At 38.2% G+C, this 14131-nt stretch overlaps 2 protein-coding genes and 1 long non-coding RNA gene across 4 annotated transcripts; all 3 read right to left on the bottom strand.

The window, feature by feature from the left end:
* Positions 1–122: 122 nt before the first annotated feature.
* LOC106954118 (uncharacterized) lies at positions 123–1124 on the bottom strand. The gene is made up of 2 exons (XR_001426303.1): positions 367–1124; positions 123–331 (listed from the first exon to the last, which is right to left on the bottom strand). It is a non-coding gene; the product is annotated as an uncharacterized LOC106954118 (long non-coding RNA).
* A 246-nt stretch (positions 1125–1370) lies between these two features.
* Positions 1371–6359, bottom strand: LOC106954117 (uncharacterized). 2 transcript variants are annotated; one of them, XM_015043387.1, is made up of 11 exons: positions 6056–6359; positions 4470–4631; positions 4254–4382; positions 4004–4170; positions 3782–3875; positions 3054–3161; positions 2921–2941; positions 2726–2746; positions 2557–2583; positions 2409–2471; positions 1371–2173 (listed from the first exon to the last, which is right to left on the bottom strand). In XM_015043387.1, exons 1-11 carry the CDS (start codon positions 6135–6137, stop codon positions 2151–2153), a joined length of 897 nt encoding a protein of 298 aa, XP_014898873.1. In that variant the 5' UTR covers positions 6138–6359; the 3' UTR covers positions 1371–2150. The 2 variants fall into 2 exon arrangements, with proteins under 2 accessions (XP_014898873.1, XP_014898872.1); XM_015043386.1 differs by having other exon boundaries at positions 4470–4634; positions 6056–6358.
* Positions 6360–9090: 2731 nt separating this feature from the next.
* cyp4f3 (cytochrome P450, family 4, subfamily F, polypeptide 3) lies at positions 9091–13679 on the bottom strand. The gene is made up of 13 exons (XM_015043382.1): positions 13253–13679; positions 13029–13173; positions 12880–12933; positions 12222–12349; positions 11770–11891; positions 11540–11686; positions 11188–11317; positions 11044–11110; positions 10568–10697; positions 10050–10183; positions 9822–9886; positions 9660–9742; positions 9091–9577 (listed from the first exon to the last, which is right to left on the bottom strand). Exons 1-13 carry the CDS (start codon positions 13454–13456, stop codon positions 9367–9369), a joined length of 1620 nt encoding a protein of 539 aa, XP_014898868.1. The 5' UTR covers positions 13457–13679; the 3' UTR covers positions 9091–9366.
* Positions 13680–14131: the final 452 nt, after the last annotated feature.

The following is a 14131-nucleotide window of genomic DNA, read 5'->3' as shown; positions in this document are numbered from 1 at the left end:
GCTGAATCACAAAGATATGAAAAACTACCTTTTGATCAAAATATCATTTGAGATGAAAATGGGACGAAAAAAAATGTCACTTCCAAGCTTAATTAGCTTTAAAAAAAAAAGTAGAGCATGACGTCAGATATTTTATGCATTTTATTTTGTTTACTGTATAAACCAGATTAACATTTGCTGCCCTCTAGTGGTGAAACGATGAAAAGTAATGAAAAAAATAACTGAGTTGTTGCATTTATTTAAAGTACGTTAAATAAACGTATATGTAGTCACTGTATATGTAGTCATATACAGTGACTACATGCATTTTCTTTGTAATAAATAAGCAAATCTCTACATGCTTAAGATGTTTAAAAAATGGAGAACCGGCAGCATTTGGGTTGATCTCAGTACAAGTCTCACAAAAAATACCTCAACTTCCTGTTCAAGTAGACAAGTGTCAGTTTTTTTAATAAAGGTTATGTGGAAAAATTGAAGAAAAACAAAAAAGCAACAAATTTACACAATAACTGAAGAGGTAAACATTCAAACACATTTAGTTTAAAAAAAAAGGAAAAATCTGAAAAGGCTAAAAGTAACTGAAAAACTTAACCCATGATGCACCTCTGTTGTTATTGTAGTGTTTCATAATGATTTCATTTATTACGATTAAAAGTTCACCAAACCAACCAGGCCCTGTTTGAAGAAGGAACCTTAATGCGCTGAAGCAGAACCTGCTTGACAACATGAAGCAACACATAACGCTCTAAGGTAATTCGAGTCATTATTTGGGTTTCCGTTGACTATATAATTGCGCAATTTAACATTCTGAAAATAAATTTGCTTTATGGCAATACACCAATTTCTAAAAACTACCTCATTTTTTGATCACAGGTTTTGGCACTAGGATGAGGAAGTTTTTTGGCCATGTTGAAATTGGTTTATTTTGCAAAACTGCAACGGCAACACTTTTTACGTGTCACAGAAGTCACATAATCAACAACCAGATCTTACCACCGCCTCAAACCACAAAGAAGAAGACAGAAAGTAGTCGGAGGATAATGACGCGGCATTTTTTTTTTTTTTTTTTAATGAATAGGGGGGAAAACAGTTTTTTATTGCCTTTTCCGGTGAACAAATTTTTTCACGTGTGATTTTAATTGGGTTTCTTTGTGTTTTTCGACATTAGTGGAATATCGAAGTTTTGCACACATTCGTAATGGAGACGCAGCTGCAGACGTCATTTGGTATGCAAATCTTTGAAACTCTTCGTCACAGTTCAGACTCTAAAAGCCCGTTTCACATTTGGCAAAAACATCCTAATCATCCGTTAGACTTTTAGGAAAACACACAAAGATTATGGAACGCAATACTTTGACTTGACCTTAAAAAAGGATGTTGATGCTTGGATTACCCTCGTCACATAAGGCCTGGTTGGCTTTGATAGCTTTTTTCTTTATTAAAATCATAAATCTGTACAGAGGAGCTCATTTCATCACCAAAAGTCAAGTCACAAACCAAACATGTAGGTTGGATGCTGAACCGTCAGCAGTTCTGCACCAAGTTTTGACTGTTGGCTGAACAGGCGGCTCAGACACACAATGTCCTTCCTTTATTCCTCTTCTCTTAGCTCGGTTGCTCTGACACGGATAAAAGTGCACGAGTCCCGACTCGCATCAAACCAGGAGCACACTCCAGTTCGATTAGGTCAAAGTATCAGTAGGTGTCATTTATATACGGCCTTTTACAGGAAAGCTCACCTTACCGGGCTTCCAGGAATTGTTCGACACTTTGGAAAATCCTGAACCAAACCTCCAAAGGTTCAGCAGCTCACCCTCTCTTCCTTTTGTCTTACCTAAACTCACTCTGATTACATTACTTTCCCTTAAAAATATCACTTAAGTGCATGTTTCAGACGCTGCAATAACAAAACAACAACAAAAAAGTCTTTCCTATTAAAAACATCCAACGTAACAGTAGAGCAGAATATCTTGGTGTGTTCTCTCAAGTCAGTTGTTGCTTTCAGTGCCAGCGGAAAATGTCAAAAACATTCTTGGGGGTAAAAAAAAAAAAAAAAAAAAAAAAAAAACACTTCTAGAAAAATCCAACCTTCAAAATCTTTGTTCCAGAGAAGATTTTGCCAATGATGCCAGTTTCAAGATGTTGTTTTATCAATCCGCCACTGCAGTTTCCTCTGCAACAAGAGGAAATGAACCGTTGAGTGGTTATGTGGTTTAAAAGATAAATACTTGTTGGATATATGTTAATTTCAATAATCCAATTCAGAAAAAGAAGCTCATATGACATTTTTATAGAAATGTAGACAGTGTCTGGGCAGAGCAAACTTATTGTGAAACGGAACTGACTATATAAGATATTTTTCTTCATTTTAAATTGTAAATGAATGAAAAATATATCAACTATCTTACCATCTAATTGGCCTTTTAGTGGAGTGGTGTTGCCGTTGGATTCTGAAGCGGCTACTTGAGGTTCTACAATAAAAACAAACCATCTAAAATTAAATGTTTGACATTTTATAGACTGGGAAAACAAAAGGAAGTTCAGGTTTAGACTTACGCTGCGCCTTGGTATTCCTCCAGAAATCTGAAAAACAGATTAAAGAAAAAAAAAAAACAACAACTATGATTTATTTGTGAACATAAAAGTATTTCTTAAGTTAACAGAAACTTTGAACCTAAAAAAGGTTATAACTTTTTTAATAAATTTGCTTTTGTCGTCTATTTACCTCTTTCCCACGGCATGGAGGCTGCAGAGACGAATCACAGCAGAGAAAATGTCAGTAGAGTTTATATTTAGATATGTATGGGATATCAAATATGCATCTTAGTTTATATTAAGTAGAAACAAATATTTAACATTTAGATTAGAATTAATTTTCAAAAAGAATCATTTTTTAATTAAGGTTTTAAAGGAACCTTACATTTATTGTAGAAGCATTCTCCTGAAGAGAAGAAAATCAACAGCAAGATTTAGTTTTACACTTTGAAACAAAAAGCAGCCATGCAACAAAACTGCACATATTTACAGTGTATAAACAAATTAACTCTCATTACCTGTTTTCATTCTGTGGATGATGACTACCAGTATCACAGCAGAAAGCAAAATGACCAACACTGTGAGTCCTCTGGAAATCTTCGGACCACTTTCAGCTGAGTTATAAACTACATATATGAAATATAGAAAAAGGACATTAAGCAGATTAAACATGCTGTATAATAAAACCATTCTCATGCATGTGTCCTTTGCCAAACTCAGTCAAAGAACAGAGCAGTTCACACCCACTAGCAGATGCCACAATGATGATACTCGGTCTTATTAACTTCACCTGTTAGTGGTCATAATGTTATGCCTTACTGGTGTATACTTGCATATTAAATAAATGATTTCCTTTGGGAGGGTTTCTGAACATTTCAAACTGAAACTTTCCTATCCTCCTGTAGGAGCTAGCTGTGCTACAGCACTAATGCTTTCAACAATTACATTTCTGCTTCCAAAGAAATGGCCCGAGTTTGTGAAAATGTCATTTAAATGAATTTGTCAATTGGGCCGAGAGGACCATGTGTTTCCCCCTTTATAATGCTGCCCTGGGCTACTGTCCATTTAGGCCGAATTCAATGGCTTGACAAGAATAGAAGGTGTTTCAGCCAAAAACATACCATTGGAAGTACAGACTGGTGTCTTCCCACACCAATGACTACATATGGTACTTAAATGGATGAACTAATGATAGGAAAATAGTGAATAGAGCTGCATAGATCAATTCTTTATGGGGTCAACTCACGAGCCTTGAATGGGTTGGAGAAGGGTTTGCTTCTCTCCTCACTGACCGGATTCTTCATCTTACAGGTGAACTCTCCGACACCTGAACTGTCGTTCTGCAAGAAAAACACTACAGTTATCAAAGTGTGAAAAACTGGATTTGTTAAACTGCAAAACCATTATCCACCAAAGATTTTGGCTGATTTTTCGGTCTGTTATATATGACGTATGAGATAATTAATACCTTTACAGTGTATGTTTTGTCTGTGAGACCTGGCACTTCCTTGTTGTCAGCCATCCATATGTATTGTACTGGTTCCGCTCTGGTCGTGTTTCCCTCACAGGTCAGGGTACATGTGGTTGACCCCTCAGGGCAGGAGGATGGAGCAATGGTTGGTATAGGAACTGGAGCTGGAGTTGGAGAAAGATGAGATCCAATCAGGCTCTGTGTCTTTTAATCTAAAACTATTCCACAGTAGAAAGGTGCTGATTACCGAGTACAAAGAGGAGAATCTCGTGGTCAATTACGCTTTTGTCTATCTCTGTCGTGTACACCTCAGTGAAATCATAAGTCAGGTTTGTGATCGTCAGTTCTCCAGTCTGGATGTTCAAGTTGCTCCGACCTGCAAACAAAAATAGTTGAGAATTTTATCTTTCACCTCACAAATAAAATAAAATTGAAAGAAAAAGAACGCCACGGATCCACTTACCTTTAAATATATTATAGTACGTGAGATCTGGTGGGTCAAAGTCAACAGCCAGATCCTTCCCAACTTTCCATTCGAGGTTTTTGGTTGCATTAGTCACAGAGCCCTGTTTTGGTTTGAGCGTTACCTCGCCTCCCACCTTTTTATAGATTGTTACAGTTGTAGGAGCTAAAATATAAAAACAGCAGCAGGGTGAATTTATGTCAGTAATTTTATCTTAAAACGAGGAAAACATTCAATTCTTCTTTAGAGTAATTCAGCCCAAAATGGTCTCTTAATTTATGTAAAAGCATTTTACTTACAAAATGTTCTAGGATTAGCATAGACAGATTTTTTTTAAGCTATCCGAGTTTCACATGGAGCGACATAGAGAAGTTTTCTCCACCTTCAGCTCATTTGGGTTTTGAAAATATTGTTCCCACCGTCTATGGTGACACAGGTTTGTTGTGCAAATCTCAAGGACCAATGAAATTTGAAGATCCATAGCTGATGACTCAGAATAGTAGGCATCTACTTTCCCTACTCTGCTGCTTGAACCTAAAATACAATTTTCTTAGAAAAAACAAAAAAAAAAAAACAACAACAACACAGGATTTCTAACAGTATAAGATTTATTACCAAACTGCTATTTTTGGTGCTACCCTTATCTCCAAACACCTCAATTTGTCTAATTTATAAGCAAAGAAATATTTCTGTTGCCTTCTTTTAGACAGTTAACTGGTCCTACTCAGCAACAAGTGTGGGAGGGGCGGTGTGCTACTTTGTTTCACACAGCTAGATAAAACATATTGCTACACTACTATTATCTCATTATTTATGGGTTTTTGTGTCATAAAATGTGTGTTCGGTAAAATTGTCTTAATATGATTATAACTGAAATCACAGGGGATTTTTGTGAGAATAACAGACACACAGTATAATATGTACTAAGAGGAACACTTCGTTAGGGTGTAAACACATTTTTCTTACCTGCCCCTGTTTGTATTCACCTTGTCAGCCATGTTTGTGTTTAAAACGTGAAAGTTAGTTGTCACTAAAGGTGAAGATTTTCCAGACTTTCCCAGTTTTCTCCCTCCTGGATCAGGATTTTTGTCCTTTACTGTTATGTGAAAGGTTTCCCCTGATACCTTAAATTTGAGGAAATTATACAGTATTTTGTATGATCTTCAGCATCATGCTTTTCTGACCTTATTTCTCATGTGACATAGTACTTTTCATTAGCCATGCAGCTTTTTGAAATGACCTTAAAAGCCTTTATAGAGGAAACTGACCCTTTTCCACCGCAGAAATTCCAATTTTGCATTTTCCACTGAAATTCTACTTCCTCTACTGTACTGCATCACAGTTTTACGTGTTCTTCATGTGTTTTACGACTTTTATTGCACTGTAGACTTAATATTCCCTTTCAAAACGAACAACATCGATTCATATGGAAAAAATACATGGAAAAGCCTGTAAGCCTCAGCCTTCAAGCAGCAACATAGCTGGGTGGGGCCACGCAGTTTTAAACTACGCGCACACTCACTAAAAAGACCCAGACTAAAGTTTATTAGGCCACATTTTGATTCCGGAGGAGGTTCTGGACTCACCTGAGGACACAGAGGCCGCCGCCAGAACAACAACAAGCCATCCGGGGCCCGAAAGCGTTTTGATAGGAGACGAAAGGATCATGGCGTTGGTCTGAGAAGGTTATGGACGAGGAAATGGCTTGTATCCGTCTGTGACCGAAAGTAACATCTCCAGCAACGTTAAACTAACATTGAAAGCATTTTAACACCCTGAATTAAACAACGTAAAGCACGGTTTCAGTCAGAGGCGCTATGTGAACGGCAGTTTCGAAAAGCCATCCGTAAAGTGAAAGTGTAGGAAGTGGGCTAGGATACAGGCTCCAAGACTCCGCCTCCGAGACATATTTAAAAATATATTTATCAAACTGACTCTTATTGTTTCGTATAATGACAACTGACGTTCATAGTGTCGCCTCTAACATGTTTTATTAAAGTTGAACCAGGTTTGTGGAATTTAAAGTTTATTCAAAGTCTGAAGTGGAAATTTTCCGTCCCCCAGTGTTCAGAGTTTGGTACTGCAGCAAGTTCTGACTAAAATACTGTGCAATGGAGCAGGTTTGCAGTAACTTTGTACGACTAAAAAAATAAATAACCAAAAGTGTCGCGCTTAAATACATAAAAAAGCAACACATTATTTTAGTAATTTACAAAATTTTACTAAATGTGGAGCTGATTTATTAACATGTCTGATCCTTGCACACTAAATCCAAAATAAATTTGTAAGATTTGATGTAACTTCCAGTGTAAGTAATTCCTTTCATTAAGCATTTCTAATTTATATTAGCTAATTGTATTTTCAGTAAAATATGTACACTTTAAATAATTACTTTTTATTAACTGACTGCATTTTCTGCAATTTTATTTACATGATAAAATATACAATAATGTAACAAACAAATCACTTATTGGATGTTGACACTTTTGGTTATCAATACATCATCACAAATACAAAAATAATGAAATAAATAAGGAAACCACTGTTGCAATGACTACTTTTGATCCTTATTGTGGAGCAACAAACATGACGCAATTATATAAATCCTGCAACAACAAAAAAAAACAAAAATAAAACTGACTTCAACATCTAAGGAGTTTGGATAATAATTTATTGCTAGATTAAATTATTTGATTGTTTAATAAATAAAATAAAAATACAAAGTTTTATAATTATGTTTATTTCATGCATTTGTTTCAAATGTACCTCAATAATCAAAATTATAACATTTCATTAACAGATTATTAATTTCTTGGGTGATGCTGCTGTTGGTTCTTGATGAAGCACAGCAAATATAAAATAAAGTATATCTAGTTAACAAGAATTTACAATTTGTTAATCCACAGTACTCAGCCACGCCCGTAACTCCTCCTAACCTCCAGCAGACTGACTACTGACCAGCTCTCCATCTCACGGGTACGAAAAGTCTCTAATTCCTGGGTATTACCGCAAATAAGAATGTAGAGAACTTTTGTTTAAGCTGGGAGCGAGAAAGATTCGTCTAAGCTCTACCTACCTTCATCCAGACGTTATGACCCGCTTCAGTCCATGATTCAGACATCGGAGTAGCCCTGCCGGTGTCCAAGCTCATAAACCACGTCTGGGTTGGCTGTGTCCACGTCTCGAACCCCTCTCCATACAGGATAACTCTCACTTGCTGTCTGGAGCAAGGAGTTAGACAGGGCTCGTCTTCCATCTTCTATCTGACTTTGCCCTACTGGGCCATGGTCATCATTTCTTTGTGGGATTGCTGCCATCTCTTGGACGTACGACTGCGCGTCGTCCTTCTCGTTCTCCATGTTGTCTTTGTCCTCGAGTTGCCTGACCCTGACCCTGCTCTAAGGGCCTCTCTAGGGCCCTTAGAGTAGGGATGGGTTCAAGCTACTTTGGCTACTAGCTGCACTGTTTGGACGTGGTCAATAAGTCCCAGGGTCATTATTTATCTGAACTAAAGAACGTACGAAGCCACTCTGATTTACTAGGACCATTAACATTGATTTCACATTAATCAGAAGAATTAAATTTAGTTGACGCAAATAATTTAACTGTCCACAGCATCAATTAGATTTTAGCGTTTTATTAGCAAGCTTTAGCAAGGGAAGAAGACATACAGCTTATCAATAAAAATTTAAGAAATTAATACTTTTAAGAATTTTTAGAAATTACTCCTACTTCTAACCCTACACTGTGTCTTAATCTAAATAGAGGCTTTGGGGGAGGCAGTATTACTCAAACCCAGATGCAGAGACGATCTTGGCAGCAGAGAACTTTAACGTCCATGGATGGAGTCCTGTCTTTGTCTTGGCAGAATCCTCTTAGAATAGATCCAAAATTGAACTGGTGAGAATCCTCAACGAACTCAGTTCTTAATCCATAAAAGATCTTTGTCTATTCCCCATGTCCACTTCAGCATCGTTGAAATCCTTTGGGTTGAGTGCAGGGCCGCAGTCGAATCAGAATCCCGAGTTGTGGGTAAACGGATCTTGTTCCTTTCTTGTGCAGCGAGCAGTCGTCCCGGGGTATCACCACGCAGCCCTCTGTTGATTCTGCATCTCCATGTGTGCTTGACTCGAACGCTGCGGAACCAAGAACCTCGAACCTCGAACCTTCTGTCTGGTGTCTTTTTATCTTCTTGGTAACCGCCCAACTCTTTCATTTCTGCTTTTTCCGTCTCGTACGTGTCAACGACCCATGGCCCACACAACTTTCCTCACGTCAACTGTTCCTTGGTTAACCTCAATCTGCAGATGAACTCTTTTCTTCTGAGTTGTACTCTCGGTTCTCTGTCTGATTATGATTTTTTTTTATAATTAAATAGAAAAAAGTAGAATTAAAGCAACGTTTGCAGGACACAATAACAACACACACAACCAGATTAATTTCATTACCGTCTGACTCTACTGTTGGGTCTTGATGTCGCCTGTGTAATTAGTTTTAAAGATAACTTTATTTATTTTTATTATTAAACTAAAATCTCCAGCATGGGGAAGTGGGATGAGCTCGACTTTTCTCGACAAATTTTTATTTTTTTATTACTTATAGAAATACCAACAGCTATAAATATTGCATATTTTTTATTGTCTAAACGATTATATACATAAAAAAAAAAACATTTCTGTATTGGTTAAATAAATTAAAGTGTGCTTTAAATCTTGAATTTACAATGTCATTAATATTTATTAGCCCAGAATTTATCCAGTTGGAAAAAAAAAAAAAAAAAAAACCCACAATAAAACGCATCTTAAAACAGGTTGAAGCAGAGCGTTGGTTAAAATGCAATATGAAATCTTATACCGTGTTTTTGCGTTTTACGTTCTGACACATGTCTGTAATCAAATCATTTATTTCCAAAGCTTGATTCATTCAGATCTTCCAGCTGCAGCCACAGGCCTCCCTCGGCACGCAGGACGAGTTGGGGGAGACGGCGCACCTTCCCAGAGCCGCTCCCAGCTTCAGGGTTAACGCCCGGGGTTAAACGAAACCTCAGCAGGGTCAGCGCTACGACCACCCGCAGCTCAGCCATGGCGAATTTCTGTCCGATGCAGTTCCTGTGAGCAGACACGGATTAAATTCACCACTGATACACTCTGATACATATAGACTCTTATTTTCTTAAGGAGGAAACTGAACCTGGGACCGGAGGAGAACGGGATGAAGCCATGAGAGGAGCGACTCTGTGTGTTGGTCGGTTCAAAGCGAAGAGGATCAAACTCCTTTAAAGCACGTTAAAATGTGTCAAATTTAAACAAATGTAAAACTATTTTGAGGGGATATTTATTAAAACTTTCTTACATGTGGGTTTGTCCAGACTTCGGGGTTGTGGTGCGTCCCGTAAAGACTGACCAAACAGATTACACCTTAGGGAAAAAAACAGATTTCACTTCCCAGTTAGGACTGGCACAAGACAAAGGTATCACAAAGAGGATGCTTGTGATACAGCCTAAAGTAAAATAAAGTAAGTAAAAGTAAAGTAAAATCCTGTATCCATCATAAAAACTCCCAGAGGGCCGAGCTTCTCACCCTGTGGTACGGCGAGGTCTCCTGGCAACGCCACATCCTGGGTGTACTTCCTGGTTACAGCCTGGACAGGCGAATGCAGCCTGAGGCTCTCTTTGATGCACATGGTAGTGAAAGGAAGGTTGGACAGGTCCTCCCTTTGAATTAAAAGAGTGTGTCAGTGCAACAAACAATTACAGCCTCGGAAAAGTATTTTTACCTTTTGACATTTTTCACATTTTGTCACTTTACACTCATGAATTTCAGGGTATTCTTTTTGTTTACTGCAAATCTTCGGGTTTGCACATCTAGTGATTGAAATAGCGCAGACAGTCAGGTTGGCCATAAGGCAAGTCAATTTTCAAGTTTGAACTTTGACTAGGCCACTCGACTGCATAAATATGTTTTTGTATCACCACATTGTTCTGCTGGAATGTGACTCTTGGGTCCAGTTATCAGACAAAACGTAAAAATACATTATTTTACTTTTTTACAGCAGAGTGACTGAGTGTGTGTGTGTGTGTGTGCGTGCGTCTTCTAACCACTCTATTTCATGCCCATCTCGTCCCTGCATCAGCTCCATCACTTCCTGTCTGCATTTCTCCTGATAGTGGGGATGACGAGCTAAATTGTACAGCGTCCAACATATTGCGCTTGCTGTCGTATCATGTCCTGGGAGAAAAGTGAGACTGATTTTTGTTTTTATTTATCACAGGTCATATCTTCATTGCATGTTTTCAAATATCATGCAGACTTATGCTCCAACTGGCTGCAAGGTATTTGTTTTTTCTGCTTCTGTTTTCAGCATTGTCTGTTTCTCAGCATTTAAGCATAATTTGATCCAAAAATACGTTTAAAATAAGATCAGAGGTAAACGTAGAGATACAAGTGGTAGAAGAATTATCATCTCTATGGATAAGATGCTTTAAATGTATGAGTTTAGTCTGTTACGAGCTGAATAGTTGCAGTTCACATTTGCGGCTACAGAGGGCGGTATTTAGCCAAAACACCTGCTCACCTGCAAACATGAAAGTGTTGGCTTCCGCCTGAATTTCTTCATCTGTGAGTCCTTGTCCGTCTTCATCCTGTGTTAATTGAAATTATTTTCATTTTTAGGAGTTTAAATTGTCATATTTCATTTTATAGTCCGTTCTGTGTTCACTTTTGACAGCAGAATAAGGTCCACAAAATCTTTCTTTTTCTGTTGCGCTGTAGTCATGCTGGTTAGTGTCTCTGTCTCCCTCTGCTGGTCAATGAGCGCACGGCGCATCTGCACAACATCCCTAGTGAACCTGCAAGTTGAGCATACAGTTAGAAAATACACTGAAAATAAATAAATAAATAAGTAGATTCGTAAAGCTTTGTGGAAATATACTGTGACGGAATTGTGTAAATAACACCTCCAGCTTTTATGATCTGATGGAAAAGTACAATGAAGCGGTCATCTGGTTTAATTTTCATAGTTTCCTCCTACCTACTAGATGTTAAACTCGGCTGCATGAGTGACACGCTACCTGTGTACCACACTTAATGCTTGCTTGAATCTCTTTCCTTGCTCAGTTTTCCAGTAGATCCAATCCCATTGGTGCAAAATGCGAAAGCGGCGATCTATCAGCAGGTCGCTGAGCTCCATGATGGCGGACACATATTGACTGGTGGACCTAAAGACAAATATTTTTTTTCTTTTAAGGCAGAAATCCAGAACAGCGACAAGAAATTTTGGGTGAAATAGTGAAGTCCTCACTCTTGACAGTTGCTCTGGTAGCTGAAGGCGCACTTTAATAAGCTGTCCAGTGTCATCAGAGTGACATGGTCAAACATCTCTATGTTGGTTGTTCCTCCTGCCACCAGGCGGTGCCATTTATTCTGGACATTAAATGAGAGAACATGGAAAAGGTGCTCTGAGTGCATTGTTCTTTCAACAAAAGTCATTTTTAACTTGTATACTCCAGGTAGTGATTAATTGATTACTAATATTAGTTGATGATTAATCCGATTAATTCGATCAGTCGTTCCTCCCGTAATATAAAGTTTCGTCCATAACAATTGCTTGCAAATGGATAATTACACAGTTTTGATGATGGTTTTTGGGACTCATTTCTATTTTTTATTCTGAGGAGTCGCCAACAGTGACAAAGATCCAAACAGTGAAGTTTTCCCAAACAGCAAATACTTGTTTCTGAGTGTGTGCCTTACGTGCATGGTGTTAGTCGAAGAGTTAAACGTCACGATGTAGTTTTTAAGGATGTCAAAATGAAAAGCCGGAGTCAGCAGTCGCCTCTTGCGAGACCACTCCTCTCCGTTGCTTATCAACAAACTGCGACCTGTAAAAAATAAACCAGGTCAATTTATATGCTGCAATTAAGAGATTTGGGAAAGAAAACACCACTTCATATTTATACACTATAAATCGAAAAATAAAAGATGAGTGAATATAATCGACTTTAATCAATTAAGTTACGGCAAAAAGGTAGACTCTAAAGCTTCATCTATGCAGTTCATTAAGAATGAGCTACTTGTAGAGCAGAACAGCTTTTAGCTTTTTTCCTTGGCTTTTACATTTGAATATATAAAACTGCACAATGAGTGTATGCTGTATGATCATTGACATGACCACACTATTCCACATGAGGGCGCAGTCTCGCAAATGCTTTGTTTGATTTACTGTAAATAAATAAATGAATGACTAAATAAATAAATAAATAAATGAACAAATTGATCAAATTATCAATGCTCCTTACATCTGTTTAAGTTTCAGTGGACAATTTCAATCATTTCTTCAGTATGGAGATCTAATTGGGTTTCACAGTGTACTCAGTTTTCTTCTTGTGTTAACACAACATGTCTGACTCACCCAGCCACGGACGCAGATGCCCGTAGACAAACTCATCCTTCATCGTGATGTTGGCTTCAAGGTGGACAGTAGATGGAACGAAAAATATCAGTGTGAGCTTTGGATATTGTGAAATAATCTCTTGTGATTTGCGTAGTTTTTGATCGTACCGGGCGCCATCAGCAGCGGCTTCACATAGTCAGGATGAAAGACTCTGACCATGTGATAGAAAGGCCCAAAGAACCAGGAGCAGGAGTGCTTGTAGGTCTGCACCAATTCATCCACCTGTTGGAGACCTTCCTCTGTGCTCTGCATCTGAGACATCAATATATTTATTGAATTTGTTTTTTTTTTAAGTAATACTGTATGTTTGAGGGTGGATTTTTAACCTTACCTGACCGAGGTGACCAATCAGCCATGAATGCGTCGGCGGCTTGTTGAAGCAGGACAACCTGTGAGTGTACCAGGCATGACGAACCAGCAGCCTCAACGTCCAAACTCCAACCACAGCCAGCAGCGCGGTCCCCATCAGCTGCAGGAGGAAACTGATCCCGGACCAGCTGAAAAGCTGTAACAGGAGCTTGTGAAGGACAGCCATGCTGGGGTACAGGAGCAGACAAAAAAAAAATACAAAAAAAACCCAAACTAAAACAACAAAACTGGTGCTCAGATGTTCTGATCTGACGGAGGCAGCTGACAGCCTGTTGATTTAGAAACATGCAGGAACTAAACTTCTTCCGCACACCGTTGTGCATATTTCATAACAATTGCTGACATTGTTATGGCCTCACTTCCTTTTGTCTGTTAAATGCGGTCACTTTCAACATGTTCACTGCATGAGATTTCATGTTGATGTGAACTTCATTGCAAAACCAAACGTTAGTCGATGGGCCAACAAAAGGAGGTGCAAAACTGGGAAAAGGAGGGAAAATTACACTTAATATTCATTTTTAAAAAATAATTTAAGAGGTATGGGGTTACACGGTAAAGAAGCCTACAGTTCATGAACGAGACACAGCAAAAAGGCGGAAAGTACTTTAGTCAGATGACTAATTCAACCAATTTGACCTAAATTCAAAATGCTCTCTGTGGTTGGAAAATATCACAGAATGGGGTCACATGGTGGTGACACCATTATGCTGTGGGGATTCTTTTCAACAGTAGGAACACAGAAGCTGTTTGGCGTTAATAAAAAAGTTGAATTAAGCTGAATACAGGGCAAGAAAATCAGCTAGAGGTTGCCGAAGATCTGAATGTGGTTGTAGTTCTTGTA

The sequence above is a fragment of the Poecilia latipinna genome, unplaced genomic scaffold, assembly GCF_001443285.1.
Source record: "Poecilia latipinna isolate Pla-1442-1.1 unplaced genomic scaffold, P_latipinna-1.0 Scaffold629, whole genome shotgun sequence".
Taxonomy (NCBI): Eukaryota; Metazoa; Chordata; class Actinopteri; order Cyprinodontiformes; family Poeciliidae; genus Poecilia; species Poecilia latipinna.
The sequence above is the reverse complement of the archived record's forward strand: the minus strand, read 5'-3'. Positions and strand labels throughout refer to the sequence as shown.